Source organism: Lissotriton helveticus, chromosome 9 (assembly GCF_964261635.1).
Source record: "Lissotriton helveticus chromosome 9, aLisHel1.1, whole genome shotgun sequence".
In the NCBI taxonomy this organism is placed as follows: Eukaryota; Metazoa; Chordata; class Amphibia; order Caudata; family Salamandridae; genus Lissotriton; species Lissotriton helveticus.
In genome coordinates this window covers 1,225,055,543-1,225,078,065 of record NC_136070.1, presented here as the reverse complement: position 1 = coordinate 1,225,078,065, position 22,523 = coordinate 1,225,055,543, and the positions used below count along the sequence as shown (strand labels likewise).

At 47.6% G+C, this 22,523-nt stretch overlaps 1 protein-coding gene across 1 annotated transcript in view; it reads left to right on the top strand.

Annotated features, from left to right (window-relative positions):
• LOC144782385 (sodium- and chloride-dependent taurine transporter-like) overlaps window positions 1–22,523 on the top strand; it is a 300,110-nt gene that overhangs the window by 258,376 nt on the left and 19,211 nt on the right. The window contains exons 10-11 of the mRNA XM_078661712.1: window positions 1,747–1,849; window positions 8,565–8,665. Coding sequence (XP_078517838.1) covers window positions 1,747–1,849; window positions 8,565–8,665 — 204 coding nt within the window. The remainder of the gene's footprint in view (window positions 1–1,746; window positions 1,850–8,564; window positions 8,666–22,523) is intronic.

Sequence of the window (22,523 nt, the reverse complement as noted above, 5' to 3'; positions counted from 1 at the left end):
TAATCGTACTCAACTGGTGTTTCTAACTACGCCTACCCCAGATGTACCTGACCTAAGCCTAATACGTGGGCGGGAGTAGAAAGTAGCAGTTTAAGTTAAGTTTGTTTTGCCAAGTGACTGACTAAAGAATTCTCTGCAAGGGGTTATTCAGTTCTGTACCTGGAATCTAGGATGAATGAGGGATGGTATCGCTCGTCTCTGGTCTCGATATTCCAGGCTGCCTGCGAGGGCTACCCGGAAGCGCCGGAGCTGGATTTCTCGGCAGGAGAAAGCAGCGTCTCGTTCTCAGCGCGTCAGGAAGGCGGGGCTGCGCCAGCGGGGTCTGCTCTGCTCTGGGCTTCGGCAAGTCTGGCTGCTCCGATCTCGTCACCACCGCGTGTGTTTGCATAGGGCAATATCGGTAATATTTATACCTTTAAGGTGCCGAGATTGACGTAAGGATGGACATAGATACGTCAATAAGGATGTCATACGACCTGGTCGTTAGCACATTCTTTTGCTGAAGTTCTCGGTGAAATCAAAACAATGGCCGCAGGGTTTTTCCCAGGTTGTCATAGGTTTGATTTGTTTTGAGAACTCCGTATGCCTTATCAGGGGCTGGAGGAATATCGCTTGTCTAATTAGATGGCAAGCGTTATGACCTAATCAGATTCAGGTTCCTGTGCCGTAGTGTGGCTTAATCAGATAACGGTTCCTGCATCATGGGGGTTTTCTGCCTCATGGGATGGCTGCTAGTTAACTTGTTAACCAGAATAGGGTCAGGAATAGGGGGATCGATAAAGAACCTATAGGAATACATCACAAGAGCAATGCACAATATGGCCTTCCCTCATCTCTTGTTTCAATTTTAAGGGCCAGATGTATGACCCTCAGTGTTTGTGACTCACAATTTGCATTTTTTGTGACTCTTAAATTGCGAGTTGCAAACACTGGTGTACAACAGTGTCTAGGACACTGTTTATGATTTCCAAATGGGTTTCAAAGGACCTGCCTTATTAGTATTCATAAGGCAGGTCGCATTTTGCCTCCCATTGGGAATGGCTGGCACTCTCAGGGATAGTGGCCTGCTGGGGTCAGCAAAACACCATCTCTGTGACTGCTTTTTCAACAAAGCAGATTTTTTGGGTGTAAAATGCAGCCTATTTTCCGTGAAAGAAAATGGGATGCATTTAAAAAATAAAAATTAAATGTTAAAGTTTAATTTTTTAAGAGCAGGCAGTGTTCCTCACACCCCTCTCTACTGCATCCAAGGCAAGGTTGCAGATAAGCGCCCACCCTTCTACTCTCTTGGATGAGGTGAGGGAGGCCAGGCAAGAGTCCTTTTCCTGTGAGTTATTTACAGCAATGCAATGCAATTGTAGCAAATAACAGTTCTTTTAGTCAAAACCTATATAAATGAGAGCTAACAACACATTACAATGAAGGGAAAAACTAAAGGCTCAATGACTTGCATAATGATTACCCATTCCTAAAGGCAATGTACTTATATAAGCACAAATGGGGAATAACAGCACTAGAATCATACCAGGTTCAACGCTGTCGCAATGGTCCAATGGCTTGAGGTCAACTCTCCCAATCCTGTCTGTAGAGTCACTAATTTAAAGTTAATCTCAAGTCAAGTCAAGTCAAATAACACTTTATTCGATTATACAGATCAGAGATTTCCTGTGCTTTTCTACAATGAATATTACCTGCTAGCTACTCTTACCTGTGCTTCGAAAGGTGACCAGATGTTTTGTTCCCCAGGGTGGAATGTACGTATTTCAACTCTTTGACTACTATGCAGCCAGCGGTGTATGCCTCTTGTGGGTCGCATTCTTTGAATGTATTGCTGTAGGCTGGGTTTATGGTAAGTAAAGCTCTTTTTGCTAGAAATGTATCACTCCCATTCATCATCTTCCCTTTTGTCAATGCTACCACTATAGGTTGAAAATTAACCTTCAATTCTTATCTCTTTTTTAAAATTATTATTTGTGTATTTTATATCAAATTTTTACACAAAATTGCTGATGGTCGTAACATTGTATTTTCAAATATTTGTTCGAACTTTTATGATTATATCCTATAACAAGCAGCCCGTCCCGACCTTGTCCGGGAGCAATCAGGCTTCTCCGACCCCCGGCCCCCCGCCCGCCCCGACATTGTCAAGCAGGCCGGGCCCCCGCCCGCCCCATCCCCCGACCCCCACCTGCCCCGACTCCCGCCTGCCCGGAGCCTTACCTTAGCCGCCGCTCCTCCCCCGCGCTCCTCATTTCACCGCACATTGTGCAGTAGCCCGGCCCCCCCGCCCGCCCCGACATTGTCAAGCAGCCCGGGCCCCCACCCGCCCCGACCCCCGCCTGCCCCGACCCCCGCCTGCCCGGAGCCTTACCTCAGCAGCCGCTCCTCCCCCGTTCTCCTCATTTCACCGCTCCTCGCCGCTTACCGCTCCTCCCGCCTGTCCGCCGGTCCTCACCGCCATTCCGCCGTTCGTCACCGCTCCTCCCCCGCGCCATGTCCGCCGCTCCTCCTCGCGTTCCTGGACGCCGCTCCTCCCCACGCTCCCGACGTCAGCACGCAGGTCGCGGCCGGCGCTACGTCGAAAGGACTACTTTTTTTTATGTTCATTTTTTAAATAACGCATATTTTTATACTTTATATAGCCTATGTCCATCTGCACACCCTGACGATTGCAATGATGTATCGGGTGTGTGGATTGGCGCTGTGGTTCCCGAGTTTACCCGCCTCAAAGGTGCAAAGTTCTTCCTTTATAATAGTAGTATAGATATAGATAGATATAGATTAAAATGCATTTATTTTTTTAATAATTACATGTATGGTTGCATAGTTTTTAAATTCAAAATAGGTGATTAAAATATTTTATAGTTAAATCTTAAAAATACACTATTTTTAAATCTATTTATAATATGAATTGTATTTATTTATTTTTAACTGTTTTAAATAATTTAATTTGCAGTATTAACTGGTTTTAAGTCCCTACATCCCTTATTTTCTATGGGAGGGTGTTGTAATATCACTGGTTGAACATATGCACTGCTGAACTTACTACTTTGAACACTGAAACGTAGTAAGCTTACTCACAAGTGTCCGTTACTTTTGTGAATCCGGCCCGGTGCCTAGAGCGTTCTCCGCTCTCAGAACACCCTTCAGAGCATTATAACTCATTCCTCAGAAAACATTCAGCTCTCTCTGCATGCCGCTGGTGATGTTACCCCTAACTGAGAGCCCCAGGACCTTATCAGCGCTGGAGGCAGGCCTCGGAGCGCTATCAGCACCCCCTGCAGGTGTCAGAGAGTTTAGCGATGCCTCACAATAGACCATCAGTGTGACAGCACTTAGTTCTGACAGCAGACTTCAGGGCGCTGCAGCACCGGCCTCGGAGCGCTATCCATCTACAGTGCAGGTAGCACCTCGAAGCGCTTTCCTCCCACCGCACCTCGGGGCGCTATCCTTCTATCGCACCTCGGAGCGCTATCCTCCTATCGCACCTCGGAGCGCTATCCTCCCATCGCACCTCGGAGCGCTATCCGTCCAGGGTGCAGTCAGCCACGGCCTCGAAGCGCTATCCGTCCAGGGTGCAGGCAGCAGTCCCACTCCCTCCTGCTCAGGCGACAAGGCTCTCGTTGTGGCTCTTGCGCGCTGAAAGGCCCTTTGTGCTCCCCGCACCCCTCCATTAGGGCCCATTAGGGGATGAGACGGCCCCGCCCGCCCCTCACCTGGGCCCCTCTCGTTGCCCCTCGGCCGCTTTGTACTGCCATTACCCATGCCCTGCAGTTGGCCTTGTCAGTGCACCTGACCCCGGCCCGCCAGGGATGCGTGACTGAGCGGGTCTGGACCCGTCCCCGGCTGTGGGCGGAGTCCTGCCCCTCACCCACAGAGTGCCCTCTAAACTGCAGTCTGTAGTCACAGCAGTGTGCAGAACCATGCCTGGAGCACCTGTAACTACAATAGCACTCAGCACGTGCAGCCCGGGCCCCCGCCCGCCCCGATCCCCACCTGCCCCGACCCCCGCCTGCCCAGAGCCTTACCTCAGCCGCCGCTCCTCATTTCACCGCTCCTCGCCGCTTACCGGTCCTCCCGCCTATCCGCCGGTCCTCACCGCTTCTCCCCCGCGCCATGTCCACAACTCCTCCTCGCGTTCCTGGACGCCGCTCCTCCCCGCGCTCCTGACGTCAGCACGCAGGTCGCGGCCGGTGCTACTTTGAAGGGACTACTTTTTTTTAATGTTCATTTTTTTAAATAACGCATATTTTTATACTTTATATAGCCTATGTCCATCTGCACACCCTGACGATTACAATGATGTATCGGGTGGGTGGATTGGCGCTGTGGTTCCCGAGTTTACCCGCCTCAAAGGTGCAAAGTTCTTCCTTTATAATAGTAGTATAGATTGAATAAAGAATTGAATTCAACCTTTGATAATTCTGCCTCTGCTCAAAGATTATATATATATTTTTTTATAAATGTAAATTGTGTCATGCCGGTGGATAATGGAATAATGAACCAATTGTTTTCATCCATGTGTCATTTGTATTGTGGTGATGATGATTTCATTGTCAACATTTGCCAATGGTAGGTTGAATCCGTTATCATTACACCTTGCACCACTTGATAATGAAATGATGGGCATACCTTTCTTACACCCATGAATTAGGAAATAAATAATCCTTGTTAATGTGTTAAGTGTTAATGATTAAGGAATTTAGGATGTATTATAAAGGTATACAGTGCCAACGCTCAAGGGAATGTTCAATCTCTTTGTACAAGAACCTAGTGTAAACAGATAAGGGACTAATAAACCCATTTCCATGCCTAGTGGAAGTGAATAAGGAAATTAATTATTTAAAAAATTGGAAATGTACATTTCCAATGCATAATTAACTGCATATCCTTTTGGCTCTTATAATGTGGCCGACAACGTTTTTATAGCACAAAAGTTCTGCCTTTGGCATTTTGATATACAATCTATTTCTCTAGTGTCAATATAACAAGTGCACATGGATAAGGGAACACTATCTAATGTAACTAAATCTGGTGCATATGAAGAAAAAGAACAAGGAGTCTAGGCTGGACATATTTAATGCTAGGGCAATGACTTGGCTAGTAGGGTGCCTTGTGATAACTAATAAAAAGTTGACAAATCCTTTTTGGATGCATCTAGTGTGCATGTTTAATTAGACGCTGAATCTAGCATTAACATGTCTCACTGAAAGAGACTAAAGAATGCTGAATCCAGTGTTAACTTAGGAACTAAGGAATGAGGATTCTACCTTTGAAATATTTAGTGACAATGTACAAGAGAATTAAGATGATGACGAATCTTGTGTTTACATATATTGGAGTTTTGGACCTAGTGTTAAAGAATCTTGTCCCAGTGGATGAGAATAGGATGGAACTGGTGTTTATTGGACAGCGACTTTAGTGTTCATGTAGTCTATTTTTAGTGGTAAGAGAATGGTGTAGTTTGTGTACCTAGTACCAATGAATAAAGGGATGATTATTCTACTCTTGATGTATCAAGTGGTAATGGGTGTCTGAACGCTGTTCTCTTGGAGGCCAATGGGATGTACAAATAAAGATTCAAGGAGTCTACAAATAAATCAAGTACTGAAATATATAGGAACATGGGTTCTAGAGCGAATGTATTTTGAATGAATGAAACTGGGGATGACTTCTTAAAAGATTTACACCAAATGAACACAGATTTGCTCTTTTACGCTACCGTATACAGGCTCCGTTAGGCCTGACGGCAGGATCTCAGTCGAGATGTCTGCTGACTAGTACTTTTCTCTGTAGGGGCATGAAAAGAGACTGTTGTTGGATATTGTTAGCTGCAAACATCATTGTGTAGGAAGTTGGTAGAAAGTGAGAGAAATTATATGGAGGAAGTGGGTTTCCTGTGGAGGGACCAGATGTTTGTATCATTGTTTCTTGTTTCGGTTGGACACGCTTGCTGGGTAAACCTGAAGGATCTATCTGGTGTTGATGTGTCCACTATTTATAGATCTCAGAATGCTACATTTATCACACAAAGGTCAGTAGAATATCCAGGATTGGTGGTTGTTGTGCTGAGGGATTTTGGAAGAATAGTTAGATACATGTAGTACATAGTAAACACAAGTAATGTAAGAATGACTCCAGGAGCACTGACCTAGATTTCAGGCACAGCAATGCACAATGTACATTATTAGATGATTGACACCCAATGGCAGACCTGCTGTTGTGGCTTGTGTTGTTTATTCTCACAAATGGCTTGCAAAACTTAAACATGTTCTTTCAAGTGCAGCACCATATTATCTGGTTCAGAATAGCTATATTTAAGTCTACACCTGCTGCTAACTACCCCATAATGCATGAAATAGAAGTAAGACACAGACAAGTCACAAAGAGCTAGTGCTGTGCATGTACCATTCATAATAATTCTGGGTCGTAAAGATGCGGGGGGCTTCCATTGTGCATGCAACTGTTGGTCATCCGCAGTTTCGGGGTCACTGCGATTCCTCCACTTCCATGCAACTGGGTTACTCGCAACTTTGAAAATCATTGTGTAAACCTTGCAAGCTCTGTGAATTGTGAACCATAAAAAAGGGCAGATTTAGCAGCCCTTTGCTGCAGTGTTATGGTCTATGTTATGTTATTGTCGTTTTGTATAGCGCATGACTCACCCAGGGGCATCTCAGCGCTTACTAAGGTAAAGAAAACCAGAGAGAGAAAGGAGTATCAAAGCCGAAAGGTTAGAATAGAAAGGCCTTGACTTGTTTCCTGAAGTTCAAATAGGAAGGACATTTACGTAGAGGCTCTGGTAATGAATTCCAGTATTTAGGAGCAATATATGAGAAAGCTCTGCCCCCCGAACGGGTGCGTCGAATGCGAGGGATCTTTAACAAAGCCACAGCATTTGATCTCAGATTATGGCAGGAGGACTGCATACAGAGTTTATTTTGCAAGTAATCGGGCCATGCACCATTGATGGCTTTGAAAGTGAGACAGCAGATCTTAAAGAATGATCTCTTTTTCACTGCAAGCCAGTGAAGTTCGCTGAGCAGTGGGAGTGATGGAGATCCTGGAGGATGGTTTAAAACCATCCTTGCCGCAGTATTTTGGATGACTTGGAGTTTCGCTATCAGAGTTTCACCCACTTCAGCCAATAGGGCATTCCCGTAATCCATGTGGCTCACCACCATCGCCTGGACCAGGATGGGGATGTGCAAGACAGTGGGCGGACTTCTGCATTTCAGTGGTAGCCCACAGTCCCTTGTTCCACTTCTCTAAGCCCAAAGTCCTAAAATCAAGCTCCCAGAAACCCACATTGTTCCTGTCTACCTCTGCCCTGCCTGGCCTCCCACATTCAAACTGGGGGCCATATTTATGACCAGGTTTGTGACACTCTTGCACTTTGCAGTGTGATGCAATAGCAAAGCAAACCTTAAATCCAATTTTTGAAGCTAGGCAAAACCTCTTTGCATGGCTACAAAGATCTGGAGTAACACAATGTGGTGCAAATCACTGTGTTGGGTTACTCTGCCCTGTGCAGGCGTTGCATGGGTATTCCAACTCCCATAGTTTCTGAAGAATTGACAGATTTACAAGAACTTGTAAACCTGGGAATGTGTCAAAAAGATACGCCTCCCCAGGAGAGGCATAGCAACGAGAAATATCTTTATTTCTCCTCTTTCTATGTGTGCTGCACTCTACAGTGAGTTTTGGTTATTAATGTAGATTTAAAGTTGAAATGCTGCTGCTCCTTTCAGGGTTTTGTGGAAGAAGAATAGGTGAGCAATGGCAGCTAAGTTGACAAAATTATAAGGTTCTCTTTACATGTCAATGTCTCATCAGGGCAACAAAGGTCAGAGAGAGGTGTGCTTTCTGTCTCCATCCTTCAAGCCTTATCATTGACTGGGAGACCCAAGAAGCATTCATGCCCTTGAAGTGCCTGCAGGAAATTTATATGAAAATCAGTTTTCTGTGGTCTGTGAATGGAATGAGTTGCCAAATTATGCAAGATCTGCGTCTGAATGTGTTGAGGAACTTTGTCCAATGTTAACCACCTGGATGCTGCACATATTTCTCTGCTGTGCTGGGCCATAATGTTAGTGGGTGTGGTCATGACGAGCTCAGCTCGTCATGAGCACAGGAGCACAGTGCCTCATGACGAGCTGAGCTCGTCATGAGCATCGGAGGGGTTAAGGTTTTAGTTCTTGTACATAGAAAGCACACCTCTAAGACAAGTTGCAGGGACAGAAAGACACTGAAGCCCTCCAAGGAGATTATAAATATAGTCATTGTGTTAAGGGGTATGTAAAAAGTACCATTGGACAGCATGTAAGAATTTAGGTTTGTTGGGCGTTAGCACTTCAGGGAGTCCAGGATGTATTCAGAACTCTGTCACAGCTCCTGTGAATTGGGAACTCTAACACAGCCCAAGGTTTAGGCCACCTTCAGTCTAAACATATCCGGAAATCACGCTGTTGTCCAACAAGACCAAACATGTTGTACTTTGCATCAGGGAATGCATGTTTCCTACTTCTTTCACTAACAAGTTTGTTTGTGATGCCTTTATTCAGGAGCTGATAATTTCTATGACGCCATCGAGGATATGATCGGTTACCGGCCGGGCCCCTGGATGAAGTGGAGCTGGACTGTAATCACACCTGTCCTCTGCGCGGTGAGATTTCCAGTTTGTGCACCCCCAGAATGTGGGATGTACAAGCCCTATCTAGTGTGTTCAGTATCACCACAACTGCATGCCCAGCACCCGCCCTAGTTGAGCTAACGCTTTCTTAGGCGTAAGCTATTGGCTGTCGCGACCGATGTTGATTTCATTTGTATTGGTGCCCAGACTAGATCAGAGACTCCTTCACTTTGAGTATTTTCATCACTGCTTTTGTACCCCCAGATATTTGCCTGTTTTTGAGATTGGGATTGTTGTGGGCCATTTACTATAATCATAAACAAGAATCCTTGCAATGTTCATCGCAAATCTGAATTTTAAATGTTTGGATAAAGGGAAAGGAGAAAAAAATGCCCAAACAAAATATGTATTCTTTTCTTCCCTTTCAGTTATTTTTTTAGATATTGTTTTTGTGTAACAAAGATCATTAGCTTTCCCACTTTTGTTTCCTTTACACAAAATTATAGCACATTATTTTTTATATTTTTTGTGGTGTTTTTCCTTTTTATTGGGGTGTGTGTTAAAGATGTTTCACTTTTTTACAGCTAATTTTACAGTTTCTTTTAATTCTAGAAATGCAAAGACGCTATGGGCCTAATTTAGATGCAGGCAGACAGGCCTTACTCTATCTGGGTGACAGAATAAAATACTCCATCGCCCTGACAGAGTTCCCACCCTCTGGGGCCAATTCACAGAACTAACTTAAGAAAAAATCCTAAACTTAAGACAGACTTAAGACAAACTTAAGACAAGATCCTAACTTAAGTCTGTGAATCGGGCCTGCAGTATTTAGAGATGGCCACCGGCCAAGCAAACATATCCTACAACTGTAGGAACCACCTTCAAGGTGGTTCTTGTCCACAGTGGTGCAATACACAATGAGGCCCCCCGCAGAATGTGATGAGGGGCCTCTCAGTCACCCATATTTCACAGATATTCACTGGATTTGGGCTCAGTGTTGTGCCCCCCTGAAGGGTTGGATCCCTTTGTGCATGTGTTAAGTACCTGCCTGTCAATGCATTTAAAGTCAGATCGCAGACATCCACGACATCTTCAACAACATGACCGCCACGTCATCCAGTGAAACCCCCACGACCACCATCTGCACCAACCGCCTACTTTCCTGGACCAACATCAACGATGACGACACCACCAAGGTCATGAACACCATCCACTCTGGATCTCCGTCAGACCCCTACCCACACCACATCTTCAACAAAGCTAGCACAGCCATCGCACCCCAATTCTGTCATAGAGAAGACCGTCAACAAACAACTGACCCGCTACCTCGAGGAAAACAGCATCCTGGACCAGTCCCAGTCCTGGTTCCGCAGCAACCACAGCACCAAAACTGCCCACATCGCCGTCACCGATGACATCAGGACCCTGCTAGACAACGGAGAAACCGCTGCCATCATCCTCCTGGACCTGTCAGCCACCTTTGACACGACCTGCCACCACACACTATGAACACGCCTACATGACGCCGGGATCCAAGAGAAGGCCCTGAACTGGACCACCTCCTTCCTCACTGGCAGAACTCAGAGCGTACGCCTCCCTCCCTTCCGCTCCGAAGCCACAGAGATCATCTGAGGCGTACCCCAGGGCTCATCCCTCAGCCCAATGCTGTTCAACATCTACATGGCACTGCTCGCCCACATCGCCCGGCTGCAGAACCTCAACATCATCTCCTAAGCTGATGACACCCAGCTGATCCTCTCCCTCATCAAGGACCCCCACACCGCCAAAACAAACCTCCACGAAGGAATGAAAGCCGTCGCTGAGTGGATGAGAAACAGCCGACTGAAGCTGAACTTGGACAAGACGGAGGTTCTCATCCTCGGATCCACCCCTTTGGCCTGGAACGCGTCCTGGTGGACGACCGCACTGGGAACAGCTCCAACACCCACCGACCACGCACGCAACGTAAGGGTAATCCTCAACTCCACCCTCTCCATAACCAAGCAGGTCAACGCCGTCTCTTCCTCCTGCTTCAACACCCTCTGCATGCTCCGTAAGATCTACAGGTGGATCCCCACCGAAACAAGAAGAACGGTCACCCAGGCCCTCGTCAGCAGCAGGTTGGACTACGGAAACGCCCTCTACGCGGGAGCCTCGGCCAAACTCCTGAAACGGCTTCAACGCATCCAGAACGCCTCTGTACTCCGGATTCTCAATTTCCCTCGCTGCAGCCACATCACACCTCACCTTAGAGACCTGCACTGGCTCCCTGTCAATAAGAGGATAACCTTCAACCTCCTCACCCATGCACACAAGGCACTCCACAACACCGGACTAGCGTACCTCAACAGCCGACTCAACTTCTACACCTCCAGCTACGCTCGTCCGACCTCGCCCTGGCCAGAGTCCCCCATATCCGAAGAGCGACCTCCGGTGGCAGATCGTTCACTCACCTCGCCGCCAATACCTGGAACACCCTCCCCATCCACCTACAGCAGACCCAGGAGACTACTCAAGACCTGGCTCTTCGAGCAGTAGCAGCATCCCCCAGCGCCTTGAGACCCTCACGGTTAGGTAGTGCACTTTACAAATGCTATGATTGATTGTGTTTTATTTTACTTTCAAGAAGAAGATCAATCATGAGCTTCCCTCGACATGGGAGTTGTCATCCATGGCGTGCGGATCATTTACAAGTTGCAGCTGTGGTGTTGTTTGTTCCATGAATGAAAGACATTTATCAAGTGCATGGCTACACCAACAAGAGTGTCCAGGAACTAATCAGTCCTCAAAACTCCCAAAAAGACACATAAGTTCAGGACGAAGGCCAACCAATCTAAAAAGACCATTTTTAAGGCTCTCCTGGAACAAAAGTTCTGAATCTGCTAGGTTCAACTAACTTGAAAGAGAGTTCCACCACTTCGGTGCGAGGAAGATAAAAGAGCTATCTCGATCCGAACTCTATTCACGTGGTGATCCTGCGATATTAAAGTATCAGAGGACCTAAGACATCTAGAAGGAGAATAGGGATCAATAAGAGAATCCAAGTAAGCTGCGCCTGTCCTCCTAAAAATCCTATAACAAAAGATCAGGGATTTAGAAACAAGCTTCCGGTCCGCTCTCCCTGTTGGCCCGCCCACCGCCCTCTACGTCCACTATATTTAGGATTGATACTCCCGCAGCGCGGGACGCAGCCCGGGGCAAAGACCGGGCTAATAGCGGGCCGTTTGAGGCCGTTCGAGGACAAAGAGGACTGGCCTGGCCCACTCTCCTTGGTACGTGTTTGCTGGCCTGCCAACTGTCATCATTAAGTACATTGTTGGTACTGTGATTCATACTTATTATGAACACACGGGGTAGTCGCAGTAACACTGCCATGGGGCTGAGTAAGCCCAGCGGGACATTGGATGATTTTATTGTGAAGACTAACTTTGCAATTGACGTTGAAATCACTAAAATGCAGAAGAGGGTGTCATTAGAGCTTGACGCTGCACGTAGGCTCTCACAGACCTTTGCCCATTCCAAAAAATCTTCTCTGGGGAGAATTGCGTCTGCTGTATCACCACAACATGCTTCTTGCCCACCCTCACTGTTAATTCATGCTGATGTTCACCATGTTCCCCTTTCTCTACCACTAGAGCCTATACCCATTCCAACTGCTGTGCCCCCTAAAACTCCCGAGGGATTCGTGCCCACTGCCATTATTTTACCGGACAAACCCGACCCTCCTCCCCCCTCAGCGAAAAATAAAAATAAAAATAAAGATGGGCCAATTCTAAAAAAGAAAAGCTACGCGAGGTCTGCCTACGCTCGCAAGAAAGCTAAAATCGCAAGGTTGCAGTTCTTTAATAAAAGGCGAACATTACCCACCACGGGGGAGATCAGAGAAGCGCCAAATTTGGATAGCCACCTGATAGGGGGGGGGGAAGAACACAGCAATCTTAACGTAGTCCCTGACCCTACTTTAGGGCCTTTTTCCACACACGACGAGAAACTTATAGAGGGAGGGCAAAGTGAGCCAGGGAGGGACAGAGACAAGGGGAGTGATGACGAAGATTTTCTTAAAACAGTTTGGGTCACATTAAAACAGTTACTGTCGCCTTTGGAACTCAGACTTTCACGTATCGAGAACAATCTCTTAGAGATGGATAAGACCTTAGTCTCCCTGGCCACTTTTAGCCTAAAGCAACTGGAAGCAAGTTTTCCTCCTATTACTGAAGGTACTCCCCAGGATGGTGATGATGGTATCCATCCGGCTCCAGTGACTGACGTTAGTCCCCCTGCCCCTGCAATGGTGCCCCTTGTCTTGCCTCCACCCCTACCTAAACCTACCCCAATACCCAAACCCCGGTCTAAGCCAAATGTTCTAGATCCCTTCATACCAAAACTCTCAATACCAGGGACAAAAGGCCCTGAGAACGTGACTTTACCCAAACCAGTCCCTAAGGTTGCCCACAAGCCCAATAAGATTAACATGCCTCCTACTGCACGCATAGCCAATCAGCACCATGGTCGCCAGAACTTTCGTGGGGGTTATATTGATCTCACCCCTGACGCCGGACCATATGTCGTTGTACTGGCTGGTGTACCAGCGCTTGACCCACATTCCATGGAGACCCAGTGGTCCCTAAAGAATAAGGTGATTCACTGGCTTAATGTCAATAGGCAGCTTCCTAACGCTCTTAGGAGTAGGGTTCTAATGGTTAGGAGAGTGCCATGTGTGGGTCCTACACATAAATCCATCCCTGGCGACTGCATAGTGGTTTCATTTGCAGACCCCCACACAGCCCAATATATCCGTTCATGGGGTTCGGGTGATATTGATCAATCCATTGTCATCAGACCCCTTACTTTTTTCTATCCTCCAAAACAGATTGTCGAGCCACCTGGGGCTTGGTCAATAGTTCACAATCGCAGATGGAAAGGACATGGGGATGGTTGGCAACCCATTAACAACTGGTGGGAAGGAGCGCCCACTATGAACAGGTTTGAGTGTCTGGATCAGGTGGATTGGCTGGGAACGAGTGTTGCTCTAATCCTTACCAATGCCCATAATCCCCCAATGGAGACTGAATCAAGTGAAAAATCAATGCCTAGATCCCAAGTTCCAGGTCACATTGGGCTAGACTTAAACCCCCCTGAACAGCACAATCTCACTGCCCAGGTTACACGACAGGTAGAGCCCGCACACTCGCAAGATCTGACAGGCATAAAGGGGAATGGAGGGCCTCATCCACAGGGACATAGAAACCCAATGCACTCTCTTCTTTCCTGGAATGTAGCAGGCCTTGGTAGTAAAATAACCCACAAACCTTGGCTGGAGATTGTGCAGAAGTATGGCATCCTGTGTCTTCAAGAAACTTGGCTTACAGAGGAAGCCCACTTGTTGGGCTATCGAACCTTTCACTCTCCTGCTGTGCCATCAGCCCAGGGTCGCAACAAAGGGGGCTTGTGCACATACATCTCGAATGTAGGGGATGTAAAAGTTTGCAATTTCCACTCCAGTCAGTATTTCCAAATTATATCATTTAAATGGGGCACTTCGCAAATGGTGGTTCTTGTGAATTTCTATAATAACTTGCCAATTAGTGAAGTGGAATCAAATATGAATATTATGATGCATCATATCCACAAACTGAGAGAACAAGGTACAGGGGATCATGTAATGTTGTGGGTGGGTGACTTCAATTGTACCATCTGCCCATCTTGTGAGCTAGGTTTGTGCGGCCTCTCAGATCTTGGGGAGGATGGTCCCTTGCACTTCTCCCACACCAACATGGGGTCATTCCTTAACAACGTTATATTTACCTTTGACCTCACTTTTATCAACCAGGCAAGCTCCCCCCCCGGTTCCCTTTGCCCCAACGTATAATGGAAGAGGTTGTAAAACCACAATTGATTTTGCGTTGATATCACCAACTCATCCTGATTTTATAACCTACTGGGAAATTGGGGATGACCCTATGAGCGATCATTACCCCATCACCTTCGGGGTAAAACTGCTGGGGGACAAAGCAAACAAACCTAGCAGGGTTTCATACCCATATGAGGTTACCCTAACTAAGACTAACGGGTATGTAATTAAATGGGAGAAAATGAACCCAACATCCTTCTTTCAAAACCTCCTATCCTCTTGTCCTACGGACATTCTTGCCTGCTTAGAGGAAGATACTGATCCAAAGAGCGTTATGGCTGCTTTTTCTAACATACAGCGTCACATAAAAAATGCACTTACTAGGAACTATAAGGATAATGGGAGGCATACCCGTGGGTGGTTTGACTCTAGATGTACATCTACATTGAAAAATTTAAAGAAAGCTCTGTCCGCTGATCCAAAAAATACGGTCCAAATCCGTCAGGCGAGACAAGAATATAAGCTGGCTATCAAACAGCGGAGGGCGACACTGAAGAAGGAGGCCTGGGAAGCTTTGGGGGAAGCCGCTAGGAACAAGGATAGCAATGCCTTTTGGAAAGTTATAAGATCTGTCTATAATTTAAGAGATAGAGATAACTCCGTGGAAGTAGCTATAACGGGTGAGCTCTGGGCAGAACATTACGGTAACCTTTATTCTAATAATACCCAGGGGAACGCCCCGAACCCATGTAGGGCGGTTTCATCGGCAGATAGTATAACACAGGATAATCAGCTAACTGTCTCCCCAGCACCCCCTTACCCGATTGAACTGGTATTTACTACCTTAGAAGTTGAAGATGCCCTTAGGGAAAGTGCCTCAGGCAAAGCCCCCGGCCCTGATTACACCCCAGTGGATGTTTATAAATCAGAGCCGCATTTTTGGGTTCCTTTGCTTACAAACGTATTGAATATGGGAAATAAATGCGGGTTTATTACCACCTGGTCGGACGCGATTGTAGTCCCCATATTTAAAAAAGGGAATAGGGACGACCCTGCTTGTTACCGTCCAATATCGCTATTGGACGGACTTATGAAAATCGCAGGAAGGATACTTCTCAAGAAAATACAACATTGGGAAGAAGAGAAAAAGGTTATCTCGGAGTTCCAATATGGGTTCCGAAAGGGACTAGGGACACTTGAGCAATGTCTAAACTTGTCCCTATTAGTCTCTAAGTACACGCAGGCTAAAAAAGGGGACCTATTTGTAACCTTTGTCGACCTCAGCTCCGCATTCGATTGCGTGGACCACGTGCTGCTCTGGTCGACGTTGGAGGACATTGGGGTGGATTCAACTATTCTCACATTCATTAAGGAATTATATAGAGACGCAGGGGCTAGAGTAAGGTTTGGGACTCAGGTGGAATGTTCACAAAAATTTGCCATAAATAGAGGAGTGAGGCAAGGCTGCATACTTGCGCCCTTGCTTTTTACATTTTATATAAATTCTATTGCTGAGAGTTTATTAACTCTGTCAAACGATTATCCGGCTGTCAATGGTAGGCCCGTACCCATTCTTTTATACGCCGATGACGCGGCAATTATGTGAAGGACAAAAGTAGGCTTGCAGAGAGCAGTAAACGAATTCTCATCTTATATGGGTAAAAGAAACTTGAAGGTGAACATTTCGAAAACTTTCTCCATGTCCTGCTCCCAAAAGACCAATAGACCCCCATGCTCAATATTCCTGGACCAGCAAAAGATTGCCATAACAGACACATTTTGCTACCTGGGCATTGTGTTTGATAGGTGGGGAAGGTGGAAACATGCAGTGTCAGCCAGGAAACTCGCTTTCTCTACGAACCTTTGCAGGCAAAATTGGGGGTAAACCCATTCGAGAAATGATACAGATCTACCGGGCAAAGTGCATAGCCACGGCTACATATGGCGCAGGTCTCTGGGGCTATGAGAATGTGTCCTCTCTACAAACTTGTGAGAACATTTTCATTTGTCACCTACTGGGCGTGTCAAAAACTACGTCGACTTTTATGACTCACATTGAGACTGGTGTTAAATACCTTAGTGACATCATAAAAATATCACCCTGTTTGCTTTGGCACAAGATTTGGACTACAGAGGAGTGTAAAGTGAATAGAAACCTGATTAAAGACTGCATGGTTCTTGATGGTGCAGCAAAAGTCAAATGGCTGCGACATGTACAAACGATGTTTTCTAACATTGGACACCCTGAATTTTACGATGACCCAGAGACTTTACAAAGCATGACTAGGCCGGCCCTTAAAAAATCACTAATTACACACCTGGAAAGTGCAAGATGGGACATAGAGAAACTTAAAGGTACAATCCTAAGTTATCAGCAAATTACCCCTACTGAAGGCTTACAATCTTATCTTGGGATCGAAATAGCACCCTATCCTCACATGCTTCTGACTAGGCTGCGCCTAGGGATTTTCTTCCGCATGGTCACTCTACCGAAACAGAATGATTGGACTTCGCTGAAATTAATATGTCCATGTGACGATCATTCAACACAAAGCAATATTCACATCATATTCTTTTGTAATCTGTATACTAGCCCCAGGAAACTATTCCTCCTACCCCTACTTAAGCGCTGGGGGATAAGAACATGTAAATCTGCATATTTGAAATTATTGCTTTTAGAAGATGTTGATGTTATCTTTGCTGTTTCTTGCTTTTTGAATTCAGTGATGAAATTTAGAAATTCAATGTGTTAAGTAGTACACGTCAATAATGACCAGTGGAATACGAGGCCCTTTGTCCAATGATTGCTTGTAGATTTTAAATCTTAGAGAAATGTTTTAACTATTTCGTAACTTTGCTCAAGTGAGTTTTTAAAAAATTGTTTTTTAATTCGTGTGCATAAATTGTACTTGTATGCTTTTATGATTTTCTTGACAAAATCGAATAAAGCTTTTTGATTTGATTTGATTTGATATTGCAGTACTCCAGCCACGAAATCCCTGCTGCTTGGATCACTGTCTTCTGGGCCGATGCAGGGAGCAGACTGATGTTCTTAAGAGACTTCAGAATGCCAAAAAACCAAATGTCTAAATGTTTAATTTTAGGCGTTGTCGAAGGGAAGGAAGCAAGTGACGCAGTCCACGAAGCAGGAGACCAAATTGAGAGCTACCTTCCCAGGATGAGGACCTCAGTCTTGTCTGCATTGAATTTAAAGCAGTTGAGGTCCATCCACTACGCTACCTCTGATTGGCAGCCCCTCAACGAGCCACAGAATTCTGTGACAGGTTGATGACCAGCTGCATACTGTCAGCGTATGAAATATTCTGAAAACCGGGACGCATGACAATATCGTCCAGGGGCGCATGTACAAATTGGGCAGGGAAGGGCCCTTTGGCACCTCCCTGGGCCAGCTGCAAAGTCAGGGAGCTGACAGGCTTCTGCAGGACCTGAAAGGTGTGGCCCTGCAGAAAAGAAACCAGTCATCACAAGGCCTTGTAACCAATCTTGTAACCATAAGAATAACCGCTCAAGTAAGCAGCCATGGGATACGGCGCTGAAGGCTGTACGTCTATCCATAATCTAACGCATGGACTCTGAAGCCAACAGCCAGTAGGGCTGACTCAGTCTATATCAAGGGTGAAACCCCGACTGCGTGGCATGTAAAAGATCTTTATCCTCAATAAACCCCAAAAGCTACCCATTGATGTATTTTTCTGCAAATTTTGCAAAAAAAGGGAGCAGCAAGATCGGTTTGTAGTTCTCAGGTCAGTCTAGGGAATTTTTTTTTTAGCAATGGAACCACAGAGGTGATTTTTCACTTCAACTGGAGTTGGGCCACTGAATTATTAACCCCTTCGGGGCTAATGACGAGCTGGGCTCGTCATCGCGCTTACCTGTCCTGCGCGGATGACAAGGCCAGCTCGTCATCAGCCCCACCCTCGGGGGAAGCGCTGGCGCTCCCTCCGAGGCTCTCTGATCTTCGTGTTTTCAATGGGGGCGGCAGCGGAAGAGCTTCCGCTGCCGCCCCCGCCCCCCCCCATGGTAATCCCTGATGACGTCAGCGCGCACAGCTCGCGCTGACATCATCAGGGATTCCCAGCGCTCGGGAAGCCATTTGCTTCCTGAGCGCCGGAGAAGAAGGTAGGTGTTCTGGACTTCGGCGGGGGTTTGGGGCAGCGAAGAGGCATCAGGGGAGAGGAAAGAGATTTTCCTTTCCCCTGATGTCTCTTTGCAGGGCATTTCTGCCTCACGATCGCGCACAGCGTCGCGATTGTGCGGCGGAAATGCCCCCACTAGACACCAGGGATATCATTTTAGTTTTTAGGAAGTGACCCCTTGGGCAAGGGTCGCTTCCAGGCTGGCTGGCAATATGTTTTCGTTTTTCTGCCCCCCCTGGGGGGAAATCGGCCCGTTTTTTCGGCCGTTTTGCCCCCAGGGGGGGCAGAAATTCCCCACTAGCACCAGGGATATTGATTATAGCCAAGATGGCGGCCATTGATTTTGTTTACGTTTTTCTGTCCCCCCTGGGGGCAAATCGGCCCGTTTTTTTTTGCCGTTTTGCCCCCAGGGGGGACAGAAAATGCCCACTAGACACCAGGGATGTAATTTTAGTTTTTAGGAAGCGACCCCTTGGGCAAGGGTCGCTTCCAGGCGGGGTCTGAGTATGTTTTCGTTTTTCTGCCCCCCCTGGGGGGAAATCGGCCCGTTTTTCGGCCGTTTTGCCCCCAGGGGGGGCAGAAATTACCCACTAGAACCAGGGATTTTTGTTGGGGCAATGTGTTTGTTTTGGGAAGCGACCCCTTGGGTAAGGGTCGCTTCCAGGTGGACATGATTGTGTTTTTGTTTTTCTGTCCACCCTGGGGGCAAATTGGCCTGTTTTTTTGCCGTTTTGCCCCCAGGGGGGGCGGAAAATGGCCACTAACACAAAGTTTTTAGGAAGCGACCCCTTGGGCATGTTTGCTGGTGGTGTGTGTGGGGAGTGGTACTTGGCTGGATGGTTTCCTGGAGCGGTGCTTGGCTGGCGGTGTGTGTGGAGTGGTACTTGGCTGTCGGTGTGCGCTGAGTGGTGTTTGGCTGGCGGTGTGCGTGGAGGGGTACTTGGCTATCTATGCACGGAGTGGTGCTTGGCTGGCGGTCTGTGTGGAGTGGCGCTTGGCTGGTGGTGTGTGTAGAGTGGTACTTGGCTGTCTGTGCACGGAGTGGTGCTTGGCTGGCGGTGTGTGTGGAGTGGCGCTTGGCTGGTGGTGTGCGTGGAGTGCTACTTTGCTGTCTGTGCACAGAGTGCTGCTTGGCTGGTGGTGTGTGTGGAGTGGCGCTTGGCTGGTGGTGTGCGTGGAGTGCTACTTTGCTGTCTGTGCACGGAGTGCTGCTTGGCTGGCGGTGTGTGTGGAGTGGCGCTTGGCTGGTGGTGTGCGTGGAGTGCTACTTTGCTGTGTGCACGGAGAGCTGCTTGGCTGGCGGTGTGTGTGGAGTGGCGCTTGGCTGGTGGTCTGCGTGGAGTGCTACTTTGCTGTCTGTGCACGGAGTGCTGCTTGGCTGGCGGTGTGTGTGGAGTGGCGCTTGGCTGGCGGTGTGTGTGGAGTGGCGCTTGGCTGGATGGTGCTTGGCTGGCGGTGAGTGGTGCTTGGCTGGTGGTGCTTGTGGAGTGGCGCTTGGCAGGTGGTGTGCGTGGAGTGCTACTTTGCTGTCTGTGCACGGAGTGGTGCTTGGCTGGCGGTGTGTGTGGAGTGGCGCTTGGCTGTTAGTGTGCGTGGAGTGCTACTTTGCTGTCTGTGCACGGAGTGCTGCTTGGCTGGCGGTGTGTGTGGAGTGGCGCTTGGCTGGTGGTGTGCGTGGAGTGCTACTTTGCTGTCTGTGCACGGAGTGCTGCTTGGCTGGCGGTGTGTGTGGAGTGGCGCTTGGCTGGTGGTGTGCGTGGAGTGCTACTTTGCTGTCTGTGCACGGAGTGCTGCTTGGCTGGCGGTGTGTGTGGAGTGGCGCTTGGCTGGTGGTGTGCGTGGAGTGCTACTTTGCTGTCTGTGCACGGAGTGCTGCTTGGCTGGCGGTGTGTGTGGAGTGGTGCTTGGCTGGTGGTGTGCGTGGAGTGCTACTTTGCTGTCTGTGCACGGAGTGCTGCTTGGCTGGAGGTGTGTGTTGAGTGGCGCTTGGCTGGTGGTGTGCGTGGAGTGCTACTTTGCTGTCTGTGCACGGAGTGCTGCTTGGCTGGCGGTGTGTGTGGAGTGGCGCTTGGCTGGTGGTGTGCGTGGAGTGCTACTTTGCTGTCTGTGCACGGAGTGCTGCTTGGCTGGAGGTGTGTGTTGAGTGGCGCTTGGCTGGTGGTGTGCGTGGAGTGCTACTTTGCTGTCTGTGCACGGAGTGCTGCTTGGCTGGCGGTGTGTGTGGAGTGGTGTTTGGCTGGCGGTGTGTGGGGAGTGGTGTTTGGCTGGCGGTGTGTGGGGAGTGGTACTTGGCTGGATGGTGTGCGTGGAGTGGTACTTGGCTGTCGGTGTGCGCTGAGTGGGGTTTGGCTGGCGGTGTGCATGGTCTGGTGCTTGGATGGTGGTGTGGGTGGACTGGAACTCTGCTGGCGGTGTGTGAGTAGTTACTTTCTGTTGGTCACTACACACACTGCTAGTTGAGTGACACTCTACGCAGTCCATCATTTTCTGTAGTTGCTATGTCAGATATGTGGGCGTGTGAAAGTGATGGGCGGCTGGCGGTGTGAATGTTTTGTATGTGTCACACGTACAAAAGGTGTATGAATATCCTTACTGCCCCTGTGTGATATGGGTACTGGTAGTAGCAAAAGACTGACTGGCACCAAAGTGGTCAGGCACTTTAAAAAAATTAAAAAAATTATCCAGTGTCTTGATGTTAAACCTCATCTAATCTCATTTGGTCTAAGCCCTAATTGATGGCCCATTTGGCCGAATTTTAATTTGGGGGGCAAATTTGTGTGTTGTTTTTTTAATTGTTATATTGTTTGTGAAATGTGGTAGTAATTTTTTTTTCTTCTCTATTTTTGTCTTGTTCCAGGCTTTTGCTGTTTGGATTGTTGTAGGTTGCGTGTCTGTTTGCAGCTTGTGTAGTTGCTTGTGCTTGGTAAGTGAATGTATTTTGTACTACTTCCCCTTGATGTTTGTCTTTTTGAAAAAGGTTGTACTTCTAGCAGTTTGTGTGGCTCTGTGTTTTTTTTTTCAGCATTAGTGTTTGATGTGCACTTTGTTTTCTAATGTCATTTCTTTTCTTCTTTCTAGTGGGATTTCATTTCTTTTCGCTGTGTCTCAACAGAGTAGGTGCTGGTGAGTGTAGCTATATTTTGTAAGAGTGAAATTGTTTTGGATTGTATTTATCTTTTAGTGAAAGCCTTACCTTGTTTACTTCTTACTTTGCACAGTGTAGGTTGTTGTTCACTTGTGTGTGCAGTCTTCTTGCTTTGTAAGGATAATGGCTAGTCGCAGGATTACTGCTCAGCAGGTTCTTGGTTTGCTTTTTGAGTCTTCCTCGGACCATGGTTCAGAGTCTGAGTCCGATTCGGACTCCCAGGAAGCGGCAGAAGATTCAGGCAGTGAGTTTTCTCTTCGCATGGAATCATCATCATCGGATGATGACTCTTCTTCTAGTGCTGATGAAGGGCCTATGGTACAGGAGGACATTGTGTTGCCGGTAGTGGGTCAAGAGGCACCTGTGTTGCTGCCTAGGGCTGCAAGGTTTCCTTTCTTTTTACGTCGGCAAGAGGCAAGTGGGCTGGAGCCTGCACCCAAAAGGCTTCACATTGCTGTGGTGCGCAAAGGGGCATCTGGTGCTTTTCGTCTTCCTGCTGGTGTAGTGCAGCAAGAGGCATCTGGGGCTGTTAGGCTTCCCATTGGTGTAGAGCGGCAAGAGGCATCTGGGCCTGCTGGGTTTCCCGGTGGTGTAGTGCAGCAAGAAGCATCTCAGGCTGCTGGGCTTCCCGTTGGTGTAGTGCAGGAAGAGCCCTCTGGGGATGCTACGTCTTCTGTTGGTGTTGTGCAGCCAGAAGTATCTGTGGCTGTTAGGCTTCCCGTTGGAGAACAGCAGCAA